At 40.4% G+C, this 19,582-nt stretch overlaps 1 protein-coding gene across 1 annotated transcript; it reads right to left on the bottom strand.

The window, feature by feature from the left end:
• Positions 1–6,143: 6,143 nt before the first annotated feature.
• On the bottom strand, positions 6,144–19,484 carry LIN7C (lin-7 homolog C, crumbs cell polarity complex component). Its single transcript, XM_082058895.1, has 5 exons — positions 19,421–19,484; positions 13,851–13,969; positions 12,708–12,779; positions 12,156–12,365; positions 6,144–9,649 (listed from the first exon to the last, which is right to left on the bottom strand). The coding sequence occupies exons 1-5, from the start codon at positions 19,455–19,457 to the stop codon at positions 9,494–9,496; spliced, it is 594 nt and encodes a 197-aa protein (XP_081915021.1). The 5' UTR covers positions 19,458–19,484; the 3' UTR covers positions 6,144–9,493.
• Positions 19,485–19,582: the final 98 nt, after the last annotated feature.

Below are 19,582 nucleotides of genomic sequence, written 5' to 3'. Positions count from 1 at the left end.
ACAAAGGCAGCACGTCCGTCCCCCCGGAGCACGGACCCGGTGCCACACCGTCGCTCTTCCTCATAGACCTGAAGCATTTCACTCTCCTATTGATACTATAACATCAAGCAGGCATGGCTGCATCACAAACTCTCATCAAAACCGAGTTGCTTTTAAAGAACTGCTTCCCTGGCCCACAAAACGCCACCGATGGTATCTGGCTTTTATAAAATCTGTACATCGTAACCAAACCTGTGCCAGCAGCCAGTCTGTGTCCTCTTTTAATTATTGCCTTGAGAAAATAATGAACAAAACTGAACACCCATCTATCCTTGCAGTTGGGATTCTCCATCACCATATGTGCTGCTATTCTCTTGAACCTCCTTTTTTTTTTTTTTTTTTTTACATGCTTCTAACCTGCAGACACCACCAGAAACCCGCCTGCTACATGTTCAGCTCAGTTATGCACCGTGGTCCATGCAATCACTGTATCTTACTGGGGATGCCACAGCAGCACTTGGGTAACTCCACTTGGGACCTCTCACTGAGGGTTCCCTCTGGTCCAGACCCCATTACAAGCTCTGAGCTGACAGATCAGTCTGAAGCGAGCCCTGTGAAGGCACCGGAGCCTGCCCGGGTGGCAAACACTCACACCATCTACTTTACATGTCTCGTTTGGATGCTCTGAACCCGCCTGGGGTGTTGCCTGCCCGGCTGTGCCAGTGGCACAGCTTGAATCACACTTAAACCCTATTTTGAAGAATTATAGCGGAGCCCAAGTAATGTAAAGGAGTAAACTTCGATGATGAATTATTCCCAGAACATGCCCGCAATCCTAAGCTGTTTAGCAAAATATTATGAAAGCTTCTGTGTTAGAGAGAAAGAAGTAAGAACTTGTTTAAGTTCTTTATCAAAGAAAACTCCATTTGATACATCACCTATCTTCACCACAGAATAAACCAAATGCTCTGGAAAAAAAAAATACATGTGGATAAATACATGCACACTTATAAGGGAACAATTAATCATAATGTGATCATTTGGTAATGAATGATTTTCCAGTGTAGGGCTAACAAATGATATATTTTTAAGTCACAGATATCAGAATAACTCTGATGAAGACCAAGTGGATACACTCCCCATAGGTTTTGAGTTGAATTTCCTATTAGGATAAATTAAGCCCATAACATTCCGGCATGCAGCGTATTGATTTAAATCATGTTGCGCACATGCTAGATACACTATTTTGGCGTGTTCTCCGAGACGACCAGGTCACTGCACAAGACTGATTTATTCCCCTACCTGGAGCCTTGCAGATGAACAGAAGCGGGCTGGTTTCATTGGAGCACGTGATTCCTCTAACACTGTATTGTTCTTTGTTTCTGACTCAAAAGCTGCAGTGGAACAAAAATTTTATTTTCATTAATATTTTGGAGTAGTACAAACATTACTAATCTGTGGGTGCCTTATTTTCTGTAGGACTGACTTTAGATCGCCCATTTGAAATGCTCTCATAGTTACAAGGCGACTGACTCAACAGACTTTGGCAAAGTCTCTATTATCAGGGGAAGAAGAGAAGCAAACTGCTAAGAATTAAGATCGATCATCAGCTACTGAGCTACCTGCAACATTTTGAACATAAGTGCACACTAGTAATTTTGGGCTTATTTTATCCTATTTTAACCTCCCCACCAATCTTTTAGCATTGTCATTTTTTGCTCCCTGCTTAGGCACTTCTCATAATTTCTGCCTGGCTCGCAACGCAGAGGTTCAAGTTTTATTCTGCACACGAGGCTAATGCAGAAGCGACCACACCTGCAAAATAAGCCAAAATGCTACAAACGCCAGAGAACTATTGTTTGCCCAGAGAACAGTCCTGCTTTTCACTCGCAGGAGACGGGTCGTTACAGTTTTTGCCGGGCAGCACCCCTCGCCTTCAATATTTGCAGATGGGGTGTATGCCGCAGCGCAAAATCCAGGCAAATAAATCCTTTAGAAGCCGCAGGCATTCCTCCAGCACAGGGATTGGCTTGGTTGGAGGCAGCCAAGCCTTTTTTGGATATATTTTTGTGGTATTAGATATTGAGAGAGAGGGATGGATATATATATATATATGTAGGAAACAATTATTTTGCAAATATAATAGGCCCAGGCAAGACCTCTCGGCAAAGCATATTTTAATAACGATTTTGCAAGACCGGGTGTTCTACCTAAAGGCAGGCACGCCTAATAGGGCAAAAAGCCCCTGCTTATATCTCCCCAAAACCCCGGCTGCAATTTCCCTCCCCTGTTGCCCCTTGGTTGGGTACTTCAGGGTTTACAGACTATCCCGACGCACACAATACCCTTCCCCCTTATCAATCTATTTAAGATATGGATTCCTGGTACTTTGGCTACAGTTCTCCCTAAATTAACTTATCAATACAGATATCGGTATGTATACAGGTGTCAGTACATATTCCGGGAAGAGACTGTGTATTACATTAAGAATTCATAGTCTGATGTCTCTCGGTCCTTCCCCCCTAAATTAACTTGTAAATACAGGTATCAGTATGTACACAGGTATCAGTATATATTTGGGGAAGAGACTCTGTATTACATTAAGAATTCATATTCTGATGTCTCTCGGTCCTTCCCCCTGCTAGGGTAGGCGCCAGGTCCTCAGTTATGTAAAAACAACAGTCCTTTGTTAAATGTTCCTTACATATAGATATATATATATAGCACCAGGTGACAAATGAATTTGGCAACACTTAATAGGTGGCAGAAACTTCAAAGACTCAACCATCATTTTACATTAATAACTACAACCCTTTCTCATCATGATCCTTTATTTTTTTTACTTCCCCAGCTGCATTCTGCCTAATCACAATTACTCTTGCTATTTCATTTGAATACATCCCTATGTTCATCTAAAGCTGTGGCTCTACATAGTTCAATTGCAGCGTGACCCATGTCTAACACCAGCAGCACATGTGAAACACATTTAATGCTTTCACAAAACAGCAACGCAAATGCAATTTCTTAGGGACTCCACATTTATCATGGAGATGACTGAAAGAAAATAAAATCGCATGGCTACTGCAGGCTCTCGGCTTCAATAAAATTAGTCATGAGCCTGCCAAAAAACCAGCAAGTTTTAATACAAATCCCAGAGTAGGTATTTGCATCTCAAGCTGTTTACTCATGGCAAGGGGCATTCTCACTTTGTGCTCCTCGAAGGAAAAACAAAACAAAACACTGTTGGAATTGCAGATCAAACTGCAGAAAAATATAATTTGATTTTACTAGGTTTGCATGTTTTGTTTAATCTTGCTCAGCTCAGAAACACCAGCCACAAACCCCACAAATTCTTAGCAATAGATTGAGGCTCTCTGGAGCCAAACCATTTGTTCTGTGTTTGTACACTGCAAAACACAATAGGATCCCGATTCAAACCCGGGACTTCTGGGCGCTACTGCAATGCCGGGAATACAATAAATCACTAATTTTGCCTTTTACTTCCAGCTACCTGGAGCAGGTGAAAGGCCCGATGACTGATTTCCCTGCTGCTCGCCATCCAGGCTCCACCACAGATTAGATTTTATTCAGACAATGCTACGGAACAGCTCGAGCAGAGAAGCTGAGCTGCGATTAGATAAGAACCAGGTACAGGTGCTTTTACTTACCTTTGGAATTACACAAAAGTCTTGCACTGTTTGGGAAAATTACTCTTTCTGGTGGTGGTGAGGCTTTTTTCCCCCTCCTCTACAGACCTATTTTCTAGGAAAAATCAGAGAGAACCATGGAAGAACGTATGTCCGAGTGCCAAAATCAGATGATATGATGGGAAAAAAAGCCAGAAACTCCATAGAAAAACATGAGTCACTCTTAGACATGTTTGCCTCTCTGCTAATAAAAACTAATAAACCAGCCAGGAAAATGTACTTTTTTTAAAAAAAAATGGTGAAAATGGGAGGAAGGAGAAGAAATTTACTTTAAAGGGAGAAATCAACTTATTTAAATATCACCATTTCTCAACAGGACACATCATTTCAGCGTAAGGTTTTATCAGACTGAACAAAAACGCCCAACAATAGCGGAACGTATCCATCTTACTCCAGCTTTTAAATTAGTAGAAGCCTTTCTACACAGGCCAGATTTATCAATACTACACAACCGAAAAGATACAAAGCTCATAAAGGTCTCTGAGGATTGTTCAGTTTAGAATTAATAGATCCAGTTTCCTCAGTCTTGTACCATGCGACAAGGCGGATTCATTTATCTTTGAGGAGTGGGGAAGAAATCATTAGCACATGTCTGTGCAGAAGTCTTTATTCTATATATTTTAAGCCTTTATTACTAATAAAATACCCTGTTTACATAAAACAAGCAAACAAATCAAATCAAAACCACAACTCCAACCAACCGACCAACAAAAAACTCCACAAAACAAGCAACAAAAAAACTGCAGATCCAAAGAGTTTGCTCCACTTTTCGTGATTTTCTCACTCTATACCTAAGATGGGTCTCTGAAACAAGAAACAGTAGCACATCAAAACCTTAAATTCAATGCTAATTTTATCTTTAAAGCTTTCCCTGGTTATTTTTTTTAAACAATTAGAACAAGTGAAGAGTTTTATCCCAAGGGACACGTGGCTTTAGGCCCTCTAGGCCGAGGACACCGTCCCTATAAAAGTGAGCTCTGTAACCCACTATTTTCTCAAAAACCAGCTTCTGAGTAGGATTTTCCGAGGCAAAGGATCACAGAAACCCAGACTATTGTGTTTCTGGGGCTTCCAAAATTCCAATCAGTTCGTCTACCCGCCCTGGTCTCACCCTTTCCTCACGCCAATGCAATTCCTTTGACTGAGCACTTTGCTTTTTGAGTTCACATACATACGTCAATGGAAACAGACTCAAAAAACCTGACACAAAACCCACCAATTTGTTCACTTACCGGACTGAAACAGCTCCGTACACCGTCAAAAACCAGCAAGTACCAGCACCAGTGAATACCCGTAATCAAGAACAAGATGGTGACAGAAGTTCCAAATATCATCAGTTTATGTCAATATGTCAGCAGCCGCAGATAGATGGAAATTTTACTTTTCCAAATTACCATTTTGACGTTTAAATTAAGATGAAAACTTTTGCATCCAGCACCAGCCTCCTGAAGAAACCATCCGAAGACAGGAAAATGATTTTCCAGTAAAACTTCTTTTATTTCGTTTAAGTTTGGTTCTGCTCAGTCCACACGTTTAAGGTGGGATATTAGCTTGGACAAAATACTTTTCCAGCTTGTTTGGATGTTGACTGCTAGATCACAGATTAAATCAGAAATAAAGTACGTTCCACCGACTTTTCCAGTTGTTTTTAAGCCTGTAATTGCAACGGAAAACACGAGGTAGATAAACTACTGTTTTTTTAAGTTACGAAATTACATTCATTTCAGTCTTTGGTTCAGTGTTATAAGCCTTATTTTGAAATTCAGTTTATAAGCCTGAACCATATTTAGCAGAACAGAGATAGCCACTGCATGAGCCAGATCATGGAAATAATCTGATCTTAACATAAAATTGAGAATGTGTTCTTATTTCCAGTTCATGTGTTATCAGTCCTGTACATCAAATAAACATATTCATTTATTTTTCCATATATTTTCAATTTGCAGCCCAGCCTACCTACATTTAAAAAAGCGCTTTTTACATTCAGAACTAAGCATTTTCTCCTTCCTTTACCTCAGTTCAGAACTCTGGGCACATTATTCTGAGGAGCTGACAACCTTACAAGGTCTTTAAACAAGGAATTACAGGAAATCGACATCGCATTACTTGAGATACTTGCTTCAAACAATTAAATGATAATATCTGACTCAGAATAATATGCATCTTGTACATTTATGCAGCTAAGGACATCTCAAAAATGCGGAGATCCAAGGTATTATAGATACTTCATAGCACTCTTGGATTTTTCTTCTCCAATGTATCACAAAATATTGGGGTAGAAAAGGGAAGATCTGTAAGCAATCAGGGGAACAAACTAATGACAGATTTAAAGTTTTTCTTTTCAGACGCATGCAGGGTGTTTATGTTATGCCATGGACATGACAAACACACAATTACAGCAGTCGGAAAACACGACTCAAAATGGAAAGTCGGAAAAAAGCACAAACACAACGCACATGAAATTTAACTTTTATTTTTCGGTTGATAAAACCCAAAGATCCCTCAGAGCAGCAACAGATGCAGAAGTTATTATCTGCAGAAATGATACTTCTTAATCCGTTTGCATACCCAAGGATGGGAAGTGTAGGGACTGCATATGAACACAGTACAGGCACCGCTCAGTAGTAACACAGACCAAGTTTCTTGGTGTATTTTAATCCATCCCATCCTTAGTATCACAGGATTTTCATAGTATTAAAGATGACTGTTAATGAGTTATCTGTTTATTGGATTTTGCGTTGGTGTTGCAATTTAAAAACTTTTTATTAAATTCTACACATACAATTTATATGCCCAGATATACCTCCCCACATTTCATAGTAGCTGACAAACTGTATCCAAATGCTACAATTCAGAATGAAAATGCTACTGCATTTAGCAGCTCTAGCTGCACTAGAGTAGATACTTCTGTAGAGTAACAAAGCACATTATCTTTGTTCAGTAACAAGAGGGATACAGGTTTTAAAATGCACATTACTATCTCGTATCCATACCTTTCCTTAATATAGATATTTATATATAGCTCTAAAACAAATCTCTAGTATCTTACAATTAAATTAAAACACATCCACAATTGGTCTAACTAGTGATTTTGGTCTCAATACTTTAACCATTACTTGTTCCATAAAAATATACAATTCAACAACACGGTTGCATCAGCAACACGAGGCCTTTTGAAAGAGGCCCGTGATAGATAATCAACCATGCAATTCAGTGCTCAATGTCATCTAACCGATAAATATTTATACTGCATTCTCAAACTATCAGTATCTTTAAAATCCAAATTTCCCTTTGCAGGCTTACCATGCCTAGAAACATGCAGAAAGCAACCACATCTCTCACTTGCCTGCGGCAATTAGGTTTCTTCTTTTCCAACAGATCAACAGGCAAAGCACAAACCTCCCGCCGTCATTTTTAGATCACTAACCTTTGCCTTTCTTTCACATACTGAATTATTTCACAATGGATCATCCCGCTCCACGTGAAAAGACCAGGGATTAGCCACGTATTAAGAACTGCACTTTGCTGTTTAAGCTTCAAAGAATCCAATTACTAAGAGTCAATTAGGATGCACTCATAGCTGCCATACAAGTGAACAGACACCCAGTAGACAACCAAGTTAATTCTAGATACATAAGGTGAAGCTCTAAATAACATAATAAAAAATAATTTAAAAAATACCCCAAAATCTAAAGTACACACGTACAGCCTCAAACCTGGTAGATTCCAAGAAGTGGACCTCTGTCCAGAAATCATCTTCAAAACAGCACACACTTGAGATAAGACATTAATCGCTTACAGCTGCAGATTCCCTCATTACCACCACAGCACCATTCCACATAATATTTTTAATAATGGTGATGCTGTGGTACAAACAAGGATCCTCCAAGTTGGAAGCAGTCGGTAACAAAACCCCAGACAAGTTCACATGTCACTGTAACCTGGCATATAAGCCTCAGAACATTTTACTCTTATAAATGTAATAATAATTTAGATGCTAACTATTCCAAGACTAAGACAGTCAGTCTGTAGGTAAGACTACAATAGAACATACTAAGAAACACAAGAGAGGTATGACAATTAAGATGAATATTTCTTTTAAACAGCAGAAAGTCAGGGAAGCATCTGGAATTCTTTTGCAGTGCACTAATATATCTTCTGTTTCTAAATATAAAAATATCTTCTAGAGAGTCAATCCAGGACTGCACACACAATTACATTTTTTCCCTTAACTGCTTTAAAATTAGTATCAAATCATATAAGTTACAGGAATGATTGTTGCAAATTTGTAAATGTCGGCTATTACAAAATCATTATATGAGAACACCAACTGTAAATTATTTACAGGTGAGGTAATACAATTTCCAGAGTAACGAATTACAATTTAGCAGAAGTGTAAAAATAACGTACTCACCAAAAAATTACAAAATCTGGTATCGTTATCAGCTACACAGTAGATCATGATTAGGTTTTGTAGTTGATATACAACATATTCTTAAGAAAAGTGCCAAAATTCTGCTACATTTTTTCCAAAATAATTCAGAAAAAAAACCCCTAGATTCTATGTTAAGTGATGCCAAAAGAAAACAGGAAAAAAGGGATGCCAATTGTACAAGGATGTCTTATTAAATTCCTTTGAAAAAATCTGTAAATTCACTTTCATGCTTAAAGATCTGACATGAAAGAGACTTATTAAAAGGAAAATATCAATAGAAATATCAACACATAGGTTTTTGAGGGTATCTTAGGCCACTTCAGAAGTACACATTCTGTGAAATACATGGAGACTGAAAACATTCTACAAACGGCAGAACCGCCAAGGGCTGTTGTGATCAGCGGCAGAGAGTCCTGTGGTCACTACTGGTGCACCCCAGCGTTTGTCCTGGGGTCCACGTTATTTCACATTGTCATTAACGTGGGTGGCGGGACACAGCACACTCTTGGGGACCCGTTCAAAGGGACCTCAGCAGGCTGGAGAAACAGGCAAACGAGAACCTCAGGGAAGGAAAGCGCGAAGTCCTACACCTGGGGAGGAATAATCCCATGCAGCAGCACAGGCTGGGGGGTGACCAGCTCCAGAGAAGGCCACCAAGCTGACCATGAGCCACCACACACCCTCTGCATTAGGAAGAGCGTTGCCAAGTCGAGGGAGGTGATTCTTCCCCTCTGCTCAGCCCTGGTGAGGCACAAATCAAGTGCTGGGTCCAGTTTTGGGCTCCCCAGTTCAATATGGGCAAAGGACATCCAAGAGTGATTCCAGCGAGCAGCCACAAAGGTGATTAAGTGATTGGAGCATCTGAGAGACAAGGAGAAGCTGAGAGAACTGGGATTGTCTAGTCTGGAGAAGAGAAAGCTCAAGGGTGATCTTACCAATGTGTGTAAATGATTGATAAGGAAGAGTTAAAAAAGAGCCAGACTCTTCTCAGTAGCATCCAGTGACTGGACAGGAGGCAACGGGCACAAATGGAAACACAGGAAGCTCCATTTAAACTAAGAATGGACCTTCACAGCGTGAGGGAGATCAAAACACTGGAACAGGTTGCCCAGAGATCTTCTGGAGTCTCCATCCTTGGAGATGCTCAAAACCCCAGCTCGTCACCATCCTGAGCAACCTGCTCCAGCTGCCCCTTCTCTGAGCAGGAGGTTGGGCTGGATGAGCTCCAGAAGTTCCTCCAACCTCAACCGTTCTGCGATTCTACATAAAGGACACGGTCTCTCGTAGCCCAGGCATTGGATCAACTGAGTCACAAAGCAAACTATAAAATGTAAATGGAATATATTTTCTCTTTAAGTTATTGCATACAGTGTTAATTTTGCTGCCTGCGTTTTGCCGATCTCATTTTTTCAAATCTTGACTCCATTTCTTCCAGGACCTTTGGCGTGTATCGCACAACTAATTTCACCTTTCCTTGCGCTGCCTTCAGCAGTTCCACTGCTTTTTCGTGGTGTTCACCTTCGACACTCTGCAAAGCATAAACCATTAAGTACGGTATTAGTAAAGACACACACCGAAAACAAGTATTTTTCATTTTTTGCACAACTTCTATATAATCAAATATTGAAAAACTCTAGTTTGAAGACTGCACAAGGATGTCACCCAAGTTCAGGATTCATTCGTCAGCAAATCAGTAAGAGGTGATGACAAATATACTAAATTGTATTAACAAAAGAGGAGTGCAAAACTTTTGGTTAGGTCTATGATAAACAATTAAGTTCTGTATTTATAGACAGTAAGTGAAATAAGGATAAAATCAAGCAATTATGAAATTACACTTGATCTCAGGAAGACGCTTATTTAAAATTCAAGATTGGTTTTCTCCTTTTGGAATATATTTTAAATTCAGTAGTCACCCTCAATTTGCCTAATAAGTTGCCACAGACAACTGCAAGGTAGCTGCTTTCTTGATGTTATCTTGTGTGATGACAAGGCAAAAAAAATGCACACTGGGCACCTGCGACAGCACAGCTAACATGCAACCTGTTTATCTTAGTGCTCCACAGCTCTCCGTAAATATAAGATAGTCAACGTACTTTCCTCTAAACTGATTAAGAACAGCCTGACCCACCTCAGTAAGAACAGAATCAAAGTACTTTCCTAAAGCAAGCCTTCGAATTTATTAGGGTTACATTAGATCCATCTAACCACAAATTTTAAGCAACGGTTCTCAACAATTGCAACCAAACACGCATTCCTGGACAGCACACATTTTATCAGCAAAACTTATTTCTCCCAAACTTATTAGACACAATGACGGGACTGCCCCAAGCCGACCTCCCACTGGTGCTATTAGAAGCTAGAAGGCAGGTGAGGTACCTGTTGATTGGAGGGTTTCCCCATTACTATAACGTTACTTACAGAAAGAAACACAACAGTTAAAAACACCTAAGTTATTTCTCTTCTATCAGACTTAAGACAACACATACATTTGAATGTTTTTATGTTTGTTTTTCAAGTGGATGTGCAGGCTGTTATGTTTAAGAACTACTAATATGAGGTTTGTAAAGTTCTACGTTTAATTATATCAAAACACCTAAAATTCTGGAGTATACTCAAAATCTTCTAAATTAAAAAAAATTAAACTTGTTTTAAGGCACATTCACTGCAATCTTGGCTGTGGATTTAAGTATTAAATTAGAAATTACAAGAAAACGCCTGTCATGTATTAAGATGATAGGATTCCATCTGTAAACATCTGATGATCATTCTGAGACCATATCAACATTCTCAACGGTATTTTACACACTCACTGTATTCTTACAATGGCTAAATATAATTTATACACGTGCATGCACACACACACGCATTATTAGCTGTACCAAGCGCCTGATGATTAGGTTGAGTTTTGGGTGGAATGGGGCAAGAAAGGCCTTGTCTGAAGACAGTCCTTCTACTGTTCCTTCAAAGCACCAGGTAGGCAAGGCCAAGGACAATCACGTCCCTATGGCCATGATTTCTCCTGTGTCTCCTGAAATGGACAGCTGGACTCCCAGGTAATACTCAGGAGCCAAGTATGTCAGAGATCTGTACTAGCAGGGATATCCCAGTGTACAGACACCCAGTAAGTCTCTGTTCCTTTCATATGGCATAAAAACCCACTTGGGTTAAAAAGCACAAGACTTAATTTGACCCTCAGTCTTAAAATAAAATCCTGTTTGCAGGATGAATGATTTCATCATCAGTAATGATGAAAATATTGATTTTAAACTAGCATACAGCTACCCTGTAAATAAAATCAAGGGTCTGAGAGATATTTATATGCATTTGACTAGCAGCTGCTTCAAGTCACAGCCTGGCCACAGTCTCCTCTTTCCAGTCACCCTGTGTTTTGCTTTTTGTATTGTAACTCTTCAGAAGAGGATACTTATTAAAAATAAATATCCACAACAGCACTTTATACATATACTACTGAAAATATACTAGAAAGCCTCTGTTTTTGAAGCTTGGTACACTTAGGTGGAAGAAAAAATACCACACAACTGAAGACAACACCATCTTGTAGTTCCATCTTATTACAGTTTTCACTATGCACTGGCATTTTTATCGGGATAATGAGAATCTGGTCAGTCTAATGCAGCACAGCATAATTTACTACTTACCTTAGAAGTAGAAGGTGCAGAAAACTGTATTAATTAAAATCTGCATCACGAAATGTGGTAGAAAGAGCCATAACGGCAGTTACTATTCCACAAAACAAAACTTTGACTACATTTATACAGCCCCTCAGAATCTGAAACACTGACATAAATAGTTCAGTTCCCAGTTGAGACAGATAACCAAAGCATAATCCTAAAACCCTCAATGCACACAACTCCACAGAAACCTGAGCAAGTTGTTCTTGCAAAGACAAAAAGAAACTATTTTGCCAAGACTAAAAGATATGGAGCTTGTGCCATGTATAAGATGTTCTCCATGTGCCCCCAAGTGGAAACATGTAGTTACTGCTACAGAAAGTGAAAAGCAGTTCCTACCACTCCATTGACAGAAAGCAGCTGATCTCCACGTTTCAGGCCTCCATGTCTGTCAGCTATACCGCCAGGGATAATTCGCGAGATATAGATTGGAGAATTTTGTTCTTTGCCTCCCATAATGTTGAATCCAAGACCTTCTTCGGTTTTGGGTAGTTCAACCACTCGGGGGTGGGAATGACCTTCGCTGGCAGCAAATGCAGCTACAGTGGCCTGTAAAAAACAAGATTTTCCTATTGATAAGAAATTAAATATAGAGCCCTTACCTAGACACAGTGAATAAGCATTTTTATCTCAAAGTACTTAAATATTCAGACAAATGAGATTAATTCCCCAGACACCAACATTAGCACGAAAAAATTAGAACTCCAAGAATAAAATTAAAACGGAAGAAACTTAAAAATAACAAGTCTTTTATTATACCCTTTAATAACCTGTTAAGCTTACCCACTTTATCAGACATCTAGATAATACCCTTCCGAATTTTAAATAAACTTCTTCTGCTTCTAAAGTAATAAATTACTGTATTTTACACAAGTTTAATTTGGCTTTTACCTTTGCTGTTGCATTAGCTCTAACTTCTGGGCTACTGCTGATATCCACAGTTTCATATACATGTTCATAGACCTTTAGAGACAAAACAGTTTAAGTATGGGAAAACCAGATATTTTTATGTTTAGGTAATAAAGCAAAATATCAGGTAGAACTCAAAAATGTGTAAATTAAAAAGTACACACCTCTAGTAAGAAGTTACTCCCTGATTCACTACAAGGTGTCAAATGGCAATCTACTGTACTATAAAGAAACAACTCTCTGGGCACATTTATTGCTCAGTTAATCCATTTGTACCTAGATCTCAACCTACATCTTCCACAGTATTCAGACCTTACCACAAATGTAGGAGTTTACTGCTCGTCTAACACACCTGACCGGAGACGTGGACGACCATCTTCTCTTGTTTGATTCAAGCTGGAACCCTTCAACAAGGATGCATGCAAACCCACCTCAGGACAGCTCTTCAAAGCCCTCCCAAACCCAGCCCTCCCTGCGAAACGCCAAGTTTTCCTTCAACTGATGCAACTGACTGAATAAGTTAAGAAAACAAACATATTGAAAACACAGAGGCAGTAAGAAAACTAACGCTAAGGAGGTGCTGACACTGAGGGGTAACCCACACCCTCACATCTACCTGCCAATCATTTGGACTTGCTCAGCGATAAGCATGCTGTCCTCCATAGGATGAAGACATTAAGATAACACTTGTGTCTACAAATGGATCTTTTAAATCATTCCAGGTGTTCTCATCAGTGGTAGCACTGATAGCAAGGCATAGTTAATCACATAAAAACCTCCAAAAGTATCTTGAATAAAGACGAGGTGAAGTAAGGCTCCACCTCAAGGTGATGTGGATTTGGCTTAAAAGAAAAAGGCAAATTGCACTTTGTCCATTCTTACATTCCACAAGGGTAACAGCCTGTTAGCTGCCAGTAAGGACAGACTCCCCAGATAACTTCTACAAAGTTATTTGCTCCTGACCAATTATTTAATGCACCTAAGACATCCAAAATGATCTTCTTTTAAACTCTTAAAAGCTCTATAAGTCAAATTCAGCTTTTAGAAAGAACAAAATCAGATCATTGCATAGAACACAAAGAATAAAAAGTAAAACACACTGTTTTGTAACTCAAGGTAACTTACCTCCCTTACAGCATTACAGAATTCACTTTGAAGGACCCTTTGCAAAGCCTGTAGCTTTTGTGGTGGCACTTCTCCACTTCTCTGTAATTTTTCCAGCAACTCGATTGCTCTGCAGATGTCTAAAGAAAAATAAAACACTAGTAATGAGGAATGCCTGAGGAAATTCAAGTTTGTCGTCGTTGTGTTTGTTTGTTGTGTTTTAAATTAATGGAGCATTCTGTGTGTGTGTGCGCGCACTTGTATACACCTTAAAAATATCTATTAGTTTCCTTTCTCATAAAACTATGTATCTACAAAATGTTACAATAAAACACCATATTTATCCACTATTTTTAAGTCAACAACACCAATCCAACCCTGTAACATATATGGAGGTATCACCACCATATGTATATTTTAAAGACAATCTGAGCTTTCCTTGAAGTTTAAATCAGGCAGAAATATTTAATCGATACATACACTATCAACATTTCATAATTTCATATGCATAACTTCACAGATCACATTTTGTCAAAACCAACTAGAATATTGTGAAATATGCTAACATTTGTTGTATATTCAAAAAAATCAGTTCAACAAGAATAAACTCAATGCTTTCCCTACAACAGGGCTGAGAACTACCTGGCCTACTTTTTTTTCCAAAGTGCTCAGAACAACAACCAAAATACTTTTTGGTATTCTCAGTTGAGAGAGAATATCTGCATAGTCTGGAATCCTCAACCCCAAACCTCCTCATTCCAGTCCCTAGAAATTTGCTCTTAAGAATTCACGTTGTCCATGCTCTCATAAACGCGGGTGCTGCTTTGTGAAACCAAACTCCTTGGGAAGGACTGGATTTCAGACCAGTATGACTGGAGACGGGCATCAAACTCTATGTGATGTGCTCCTGGCAGCTGTACAAGAGTTGAATACATTCATCTCCCTGCCTTATATTTCCAAAGTGTTACATTAGTGATGATTCTGAATCACGCAAGTGCTTGAACAGAAGTAGAACAGTCTCCCAGAAAAGCAGATAGAAAGGATTACCTTCATTATCACAAAGAAGCAGTGATTAATCTACTATATAAATAAGGCCCAGATTATTTTAGAAAAGGATGAAGTCTGGGACACTGCTACATCCCAAATGCATTACTTCCTTTTTTCTGTAATTAACCTTTAGGCAATCATTTGTCTTGTGAACACACGTCTAGTCAAAGGCATCACGTCAGCACAGAAGACGTGCAGCAGCCACGAGCTTCTCCTAAAGGCCAAGAGAGAATTTACGTAACAGGATGAAAAGACAGTGGGGTGAATGTTCTGAAATTAAGGTGAAGTTCCCTGGCAAGAGACAACCCACGGTGATGTTCTGTCCGCTTCTGTGAATTACCAGTCAGACACGTCTTAGCAACCACCACACCGAGATCAGACGGTGCAGGGAATTAAACAGGGCACGACTTCACCTCATGGGCCGGTCACCCACCATGGGCTGGAAACAAACCCGCCATGGAAGAACATCCCAGTGTTTCCACTACAGCCACAAGACACAAATTATTTCAGACGACAGTTAAGGTTTCTATGCGCCATGAGAATCTGGCATTTTTTAGGGGGCATTCTCAAGCTTTACAAACATCACATCTAACGCAAAGAAATATAAACCCCTAAATTTTAGCTATTACTAATCCCAAACCTACAGAGATCTTGTTTCACACAGGCATGCATAATTGATATTTGTACAACAACTACAAAATTAAAAACGTGTTTCTAAAGCTTTTAATTTCCTAACACACATTTTGTATTTTATGTAACACACAAAATATTTGGTGAAACTGAACGAGCTTCTAGATGTGACTGTTTATTAATCTTTCAGTCTTTCAATGATGCAAATTCACCAACATTCTCAGTAATCTTTGTGTTCAGCAACAGCAATACAAATTATCTGAATTTCATGAAGTCTCGCACTGAACAGCTTGAAGTAGAATGATCAACAAATGGCAAAAGCAGCACTTCCAATCCTGCAGCACTCCATATATTCATGAAGAGTCTAGTAAGTATGTAAATTACAATACAGCTATCATTTAAATACTTGCAGATGTTTGCAGACAAATGACTATTTCATGCACATAAAGTGTACAGTTCTACGCAGCTGTTCTCAAATCTGTGATCACAGAATCACAGAGTGGTTGGGGTTGGAAGGGACCTCTGGAGATCATCCAGTCCAGCCCACCTGCTAAAGCAGGTTCACCAGAGCAGATCACACAGAATGTGTCCAGGAGGGTTTGAATGTCTCCAGAGAAGGAGACTCCACAGCCTCTCTGGGCAGCCTGTTCCAGGGCTCTGGCACCCTCAGAGTAAACAAGTTTCTCCTCATATTCAGATTGAACCTCCTGTGCTCCAGCCTGTGCCCATTGCCCCTCATCCTCTCATTGGGCACCACTGAAAAGAGTCTGGTCCATCCTCTTGACACCCACCCTTCAGGTATTTATAAGCATTGATAAGATCCCCACTCAGCTTCTCTTCTCCAGAACCATGAACCACATTAGGCTGTAAGGTGCACTTTGATTAGGATACTCCAAGAAATTTTAAAGGGTGACAGCAATCTACTGATCCAAAGAGTAACTGCAAAAATCAAGACTCCAGAACTCCATTTGCTCATTTCTCCTCTTTTTTGAACTTCTCATTTCATCAATCAACTAGATATAATTACTACCTGGATCTCTTAAGAGCCAGAATATTTAACTACACAGCATTTTATACCTTAAGGTAAAATGGGCTAGTTTGGGAACCAGCTGTGCCGTTCATAAAGCGTAGACTAAGAGCATAGAGTCGGCTTGTCAAAAAGTGACTGGGATACACTGGGTTCCTTTTAGACAAAACTAAAGCAAAAGATGCACTTTAATAAAAAAGGGCTTTCAGCTCAAAGGACCAAGTTGTTGCTGTAAAGTAAAAACCCAAAGCAGACAAACCCAGCATGAAAGCTGAGTCCTCAATACTCTACAGATCTCCTTTAATCACACTGCACCTCTTGCTCAGGTAGATACAGGCAATGGATCTCAGTTCCAGGACCCTTTTTACCCAGCAGTTGTTTTGGTTTAGCCTTTTAACAGGACTTCATGATACCAGTCTGAAAGTTAAACATAACTTAAGCTGCAGATTCAGTCTCTCCCAGCAACACTGCTCTGGAAAGGAACTAGTTTGGCTGGGAACAGGTGGCAAAACTCACCTTCTAACACCTGTGTGCAGAGAATTAGAGACTGTTGGCTGCTCTGCTGATGTAGTTTGCTTCCTCCTAACGCCTGCTAAATTCCTACAGCTGAAAGCTGTATTCCTCACAACATTAACACTACAGTTCGGCCAACTGTTCAGAACCAGAGACTGAAATGAACACTATGCAATTGTTTCTATGATGGATTTCAACAAGGAGCAATGTAGAAATAACTCCAGCAGTAGGTGACTAAAAAAAACCCATAAAACTAACTGTAAAATGGAATCCAGACATACTTCAAAAAATTATTTTCTTTTAACCTTTTCATCCTTTTTGGACTGGCTGCCTGCTCTTCACAAACCATTTTTTGTGATCACAGGATACTACATTGAAGTCCTGAAAAACAGACACATTTAAACTAAAATAACGTGGAAGAAAAAGCCAGCAAGATGCCATCACTTCATATGTGTGAACAAAACACAGAAAGGAAAAACACAGTGTCCTCACAGATACTCCTGATGCACCAACACGTTATGTTCCAATAGTCTGCATTCCTAAGGTGCACACAGAGTCATCACACAGCACCACCAAACCATACGAATAACTTCAAAATGTTAAATGTTTGTGGGGTCTTTTTTGTTTGTTTGGTTGGTTTTCATCCCTGCACTCCAGTGAACTTGGATGGTGGTGTTTGCAATACAGCTTAGAGAACAGACAGGGAGAATTTTCAATTGCCCTGATGGTAAGCATATGGCAACCATTTAAAATCAGCTACTTTTCTACACTATTCTCTCTCATGCTATATGCCAACAACATTTAGTGATGTTCACTTTCAAGCTGATGCTGATTCATCACATTATCTGCAGTCAACCCCATACAATTCACAGAGGTTATTTATTTCTGTAAATAAAGATCTTGCTTTTGTAGGTCAATTACAGTGCACTCCCTTTTTCTTCTTTTCTTAAAAAAAACCCAACATGCCAGAAGACTAAATAGATCTTTTGTTCCACTGATTCCTGAGTAACTCTGCAGATTTGTTTGTTTTCAGGGTAATGAGGTGGAGGAGGATGCTCCCCGAGGTTTAACTCCGCAGACCTACCAAGAGCAACTAATCCACTGCCAAAGCAGCTGCCCTAATTAACGAGCTTTGGAGTAGGGAGGGTAGATGAGCTGCGGAGCGGGAAGCAAAGTTCTTACGTAAGTCGCTATTTAGAGGCTTTCTCTCACACGTTATAAGTGCTTCACTTGTGGAATGAGAAGGAAGATTAGGCAAACCGAAAAGCTTAATTATGTGATAATAACACGTGATAGTACCAAACACAATAAAGTGGGTATATACAATGTGTTATATTTCTACAAAAAACTCCACCTAGCACGGTGAGAAAAGGTGGTGGTCCCAACAGGAACGGCAGTGGGAAAACAGTTCATCCAATCACCTGCACATTCAATCACTGAAGCGCTTTCCTTGTCAAAAACAGGATTTCTCATTCTCACTATTCTTTTCCCATTTAAATTCCATTTTCCGATCCCTGTTTTCCTAAATACACACTAACAAACCAACCATGTATATCCTTGTACAAAGCGTGTGTCCACTGAGCTACTGTGGACCTTGCACAGTTCTGAAGAACCAACATGAAGTTTACAATTGTTTCTTAAAAGCCCGGCTTAAAAGACACAAATGTACTACAGAAAAAACTAAGCAACCAGGTTTTATATTTTATCTATTTCCCTGCTAATTCTAGGCACACACTGCACAGTATTAACCATGCAAATAAAGGCCATAAACTGGAAAATCGGGATGGAAATATAAATGGGAGAAGATAAGAGTTAAGCAGAATGATGAACAAGTGTAGTGGGACTCCTGCATATGTCAGATGGCTCTTATAAAAAACAATTATTATTGCTAAGACACAGCTTAACTAATTGAGCTTAGAGCTAAGAATTCAGCTTGGTTCAAGACGAAGTTTTCCCAGGGGACAAGTAGAATCAAGGAGTTATGGGGCTGAGGGCAGAGCCCCGCAGACACATCCACACAAGGGCTGGGGCTGAGCGCACCCACCCGCACACTGAAAAACCAGAAAAACCTCCGGGGGCAGCACAAAGAAAAGCCGAAGACGCGAGTCCCAGCGACACCCCAATGGAGCCAGACCCGAGGGAAACGCTCCCAAAGCCGCTGTGCGCGGGGAGGGCAGCGGGCCGGTGCCCTGGGCGATGCGGAGCGGCGGCCCCGCCATGGCAGCCCCGGCACGGCGGCCGCCGCTCGCTCAGGCCGGGCCGGGGGGTCGGGAAAGGCCGTGCCGAGGGCTCGGGCCGGACCCACAGCAACGCGCCGCTGGGCTGGAGCGGCAGCTCCACCGTCCGGGAGCGCCCGCCGCTCGGCCGCGCTCACCTCGCTCCAGCCGCACCGGCTCCCCCAGCGCCGCCATCTCCTCCTCGCCGCGGCCCGCACGGGAAGTGACGCAGGGGAGGCGGGGCCGGAGCCGACATGGCGGCCGCTGTCGCGATAGCGGGGACGGTCGCAGTGGCGGCCCGGGGTTTATATAATCACAGA

This window comes from Streptopelia decaocto (genome assembly GCF_964273445.1).
Source record: "Streptopelia decaocto genome assembly, chromosome: 7".
Lineage (NCBI taxonomy): Eukaryota > Metazoa > Chordata > Aves > Columbiformes > Columbidae > Streptopelia > Streptopelia decaocto.
The sequence above is the reverse complement of the archived record's forward strand: the minus strand, read 5'-3'. Positions and strand labels throughout refer to the sequence as shown.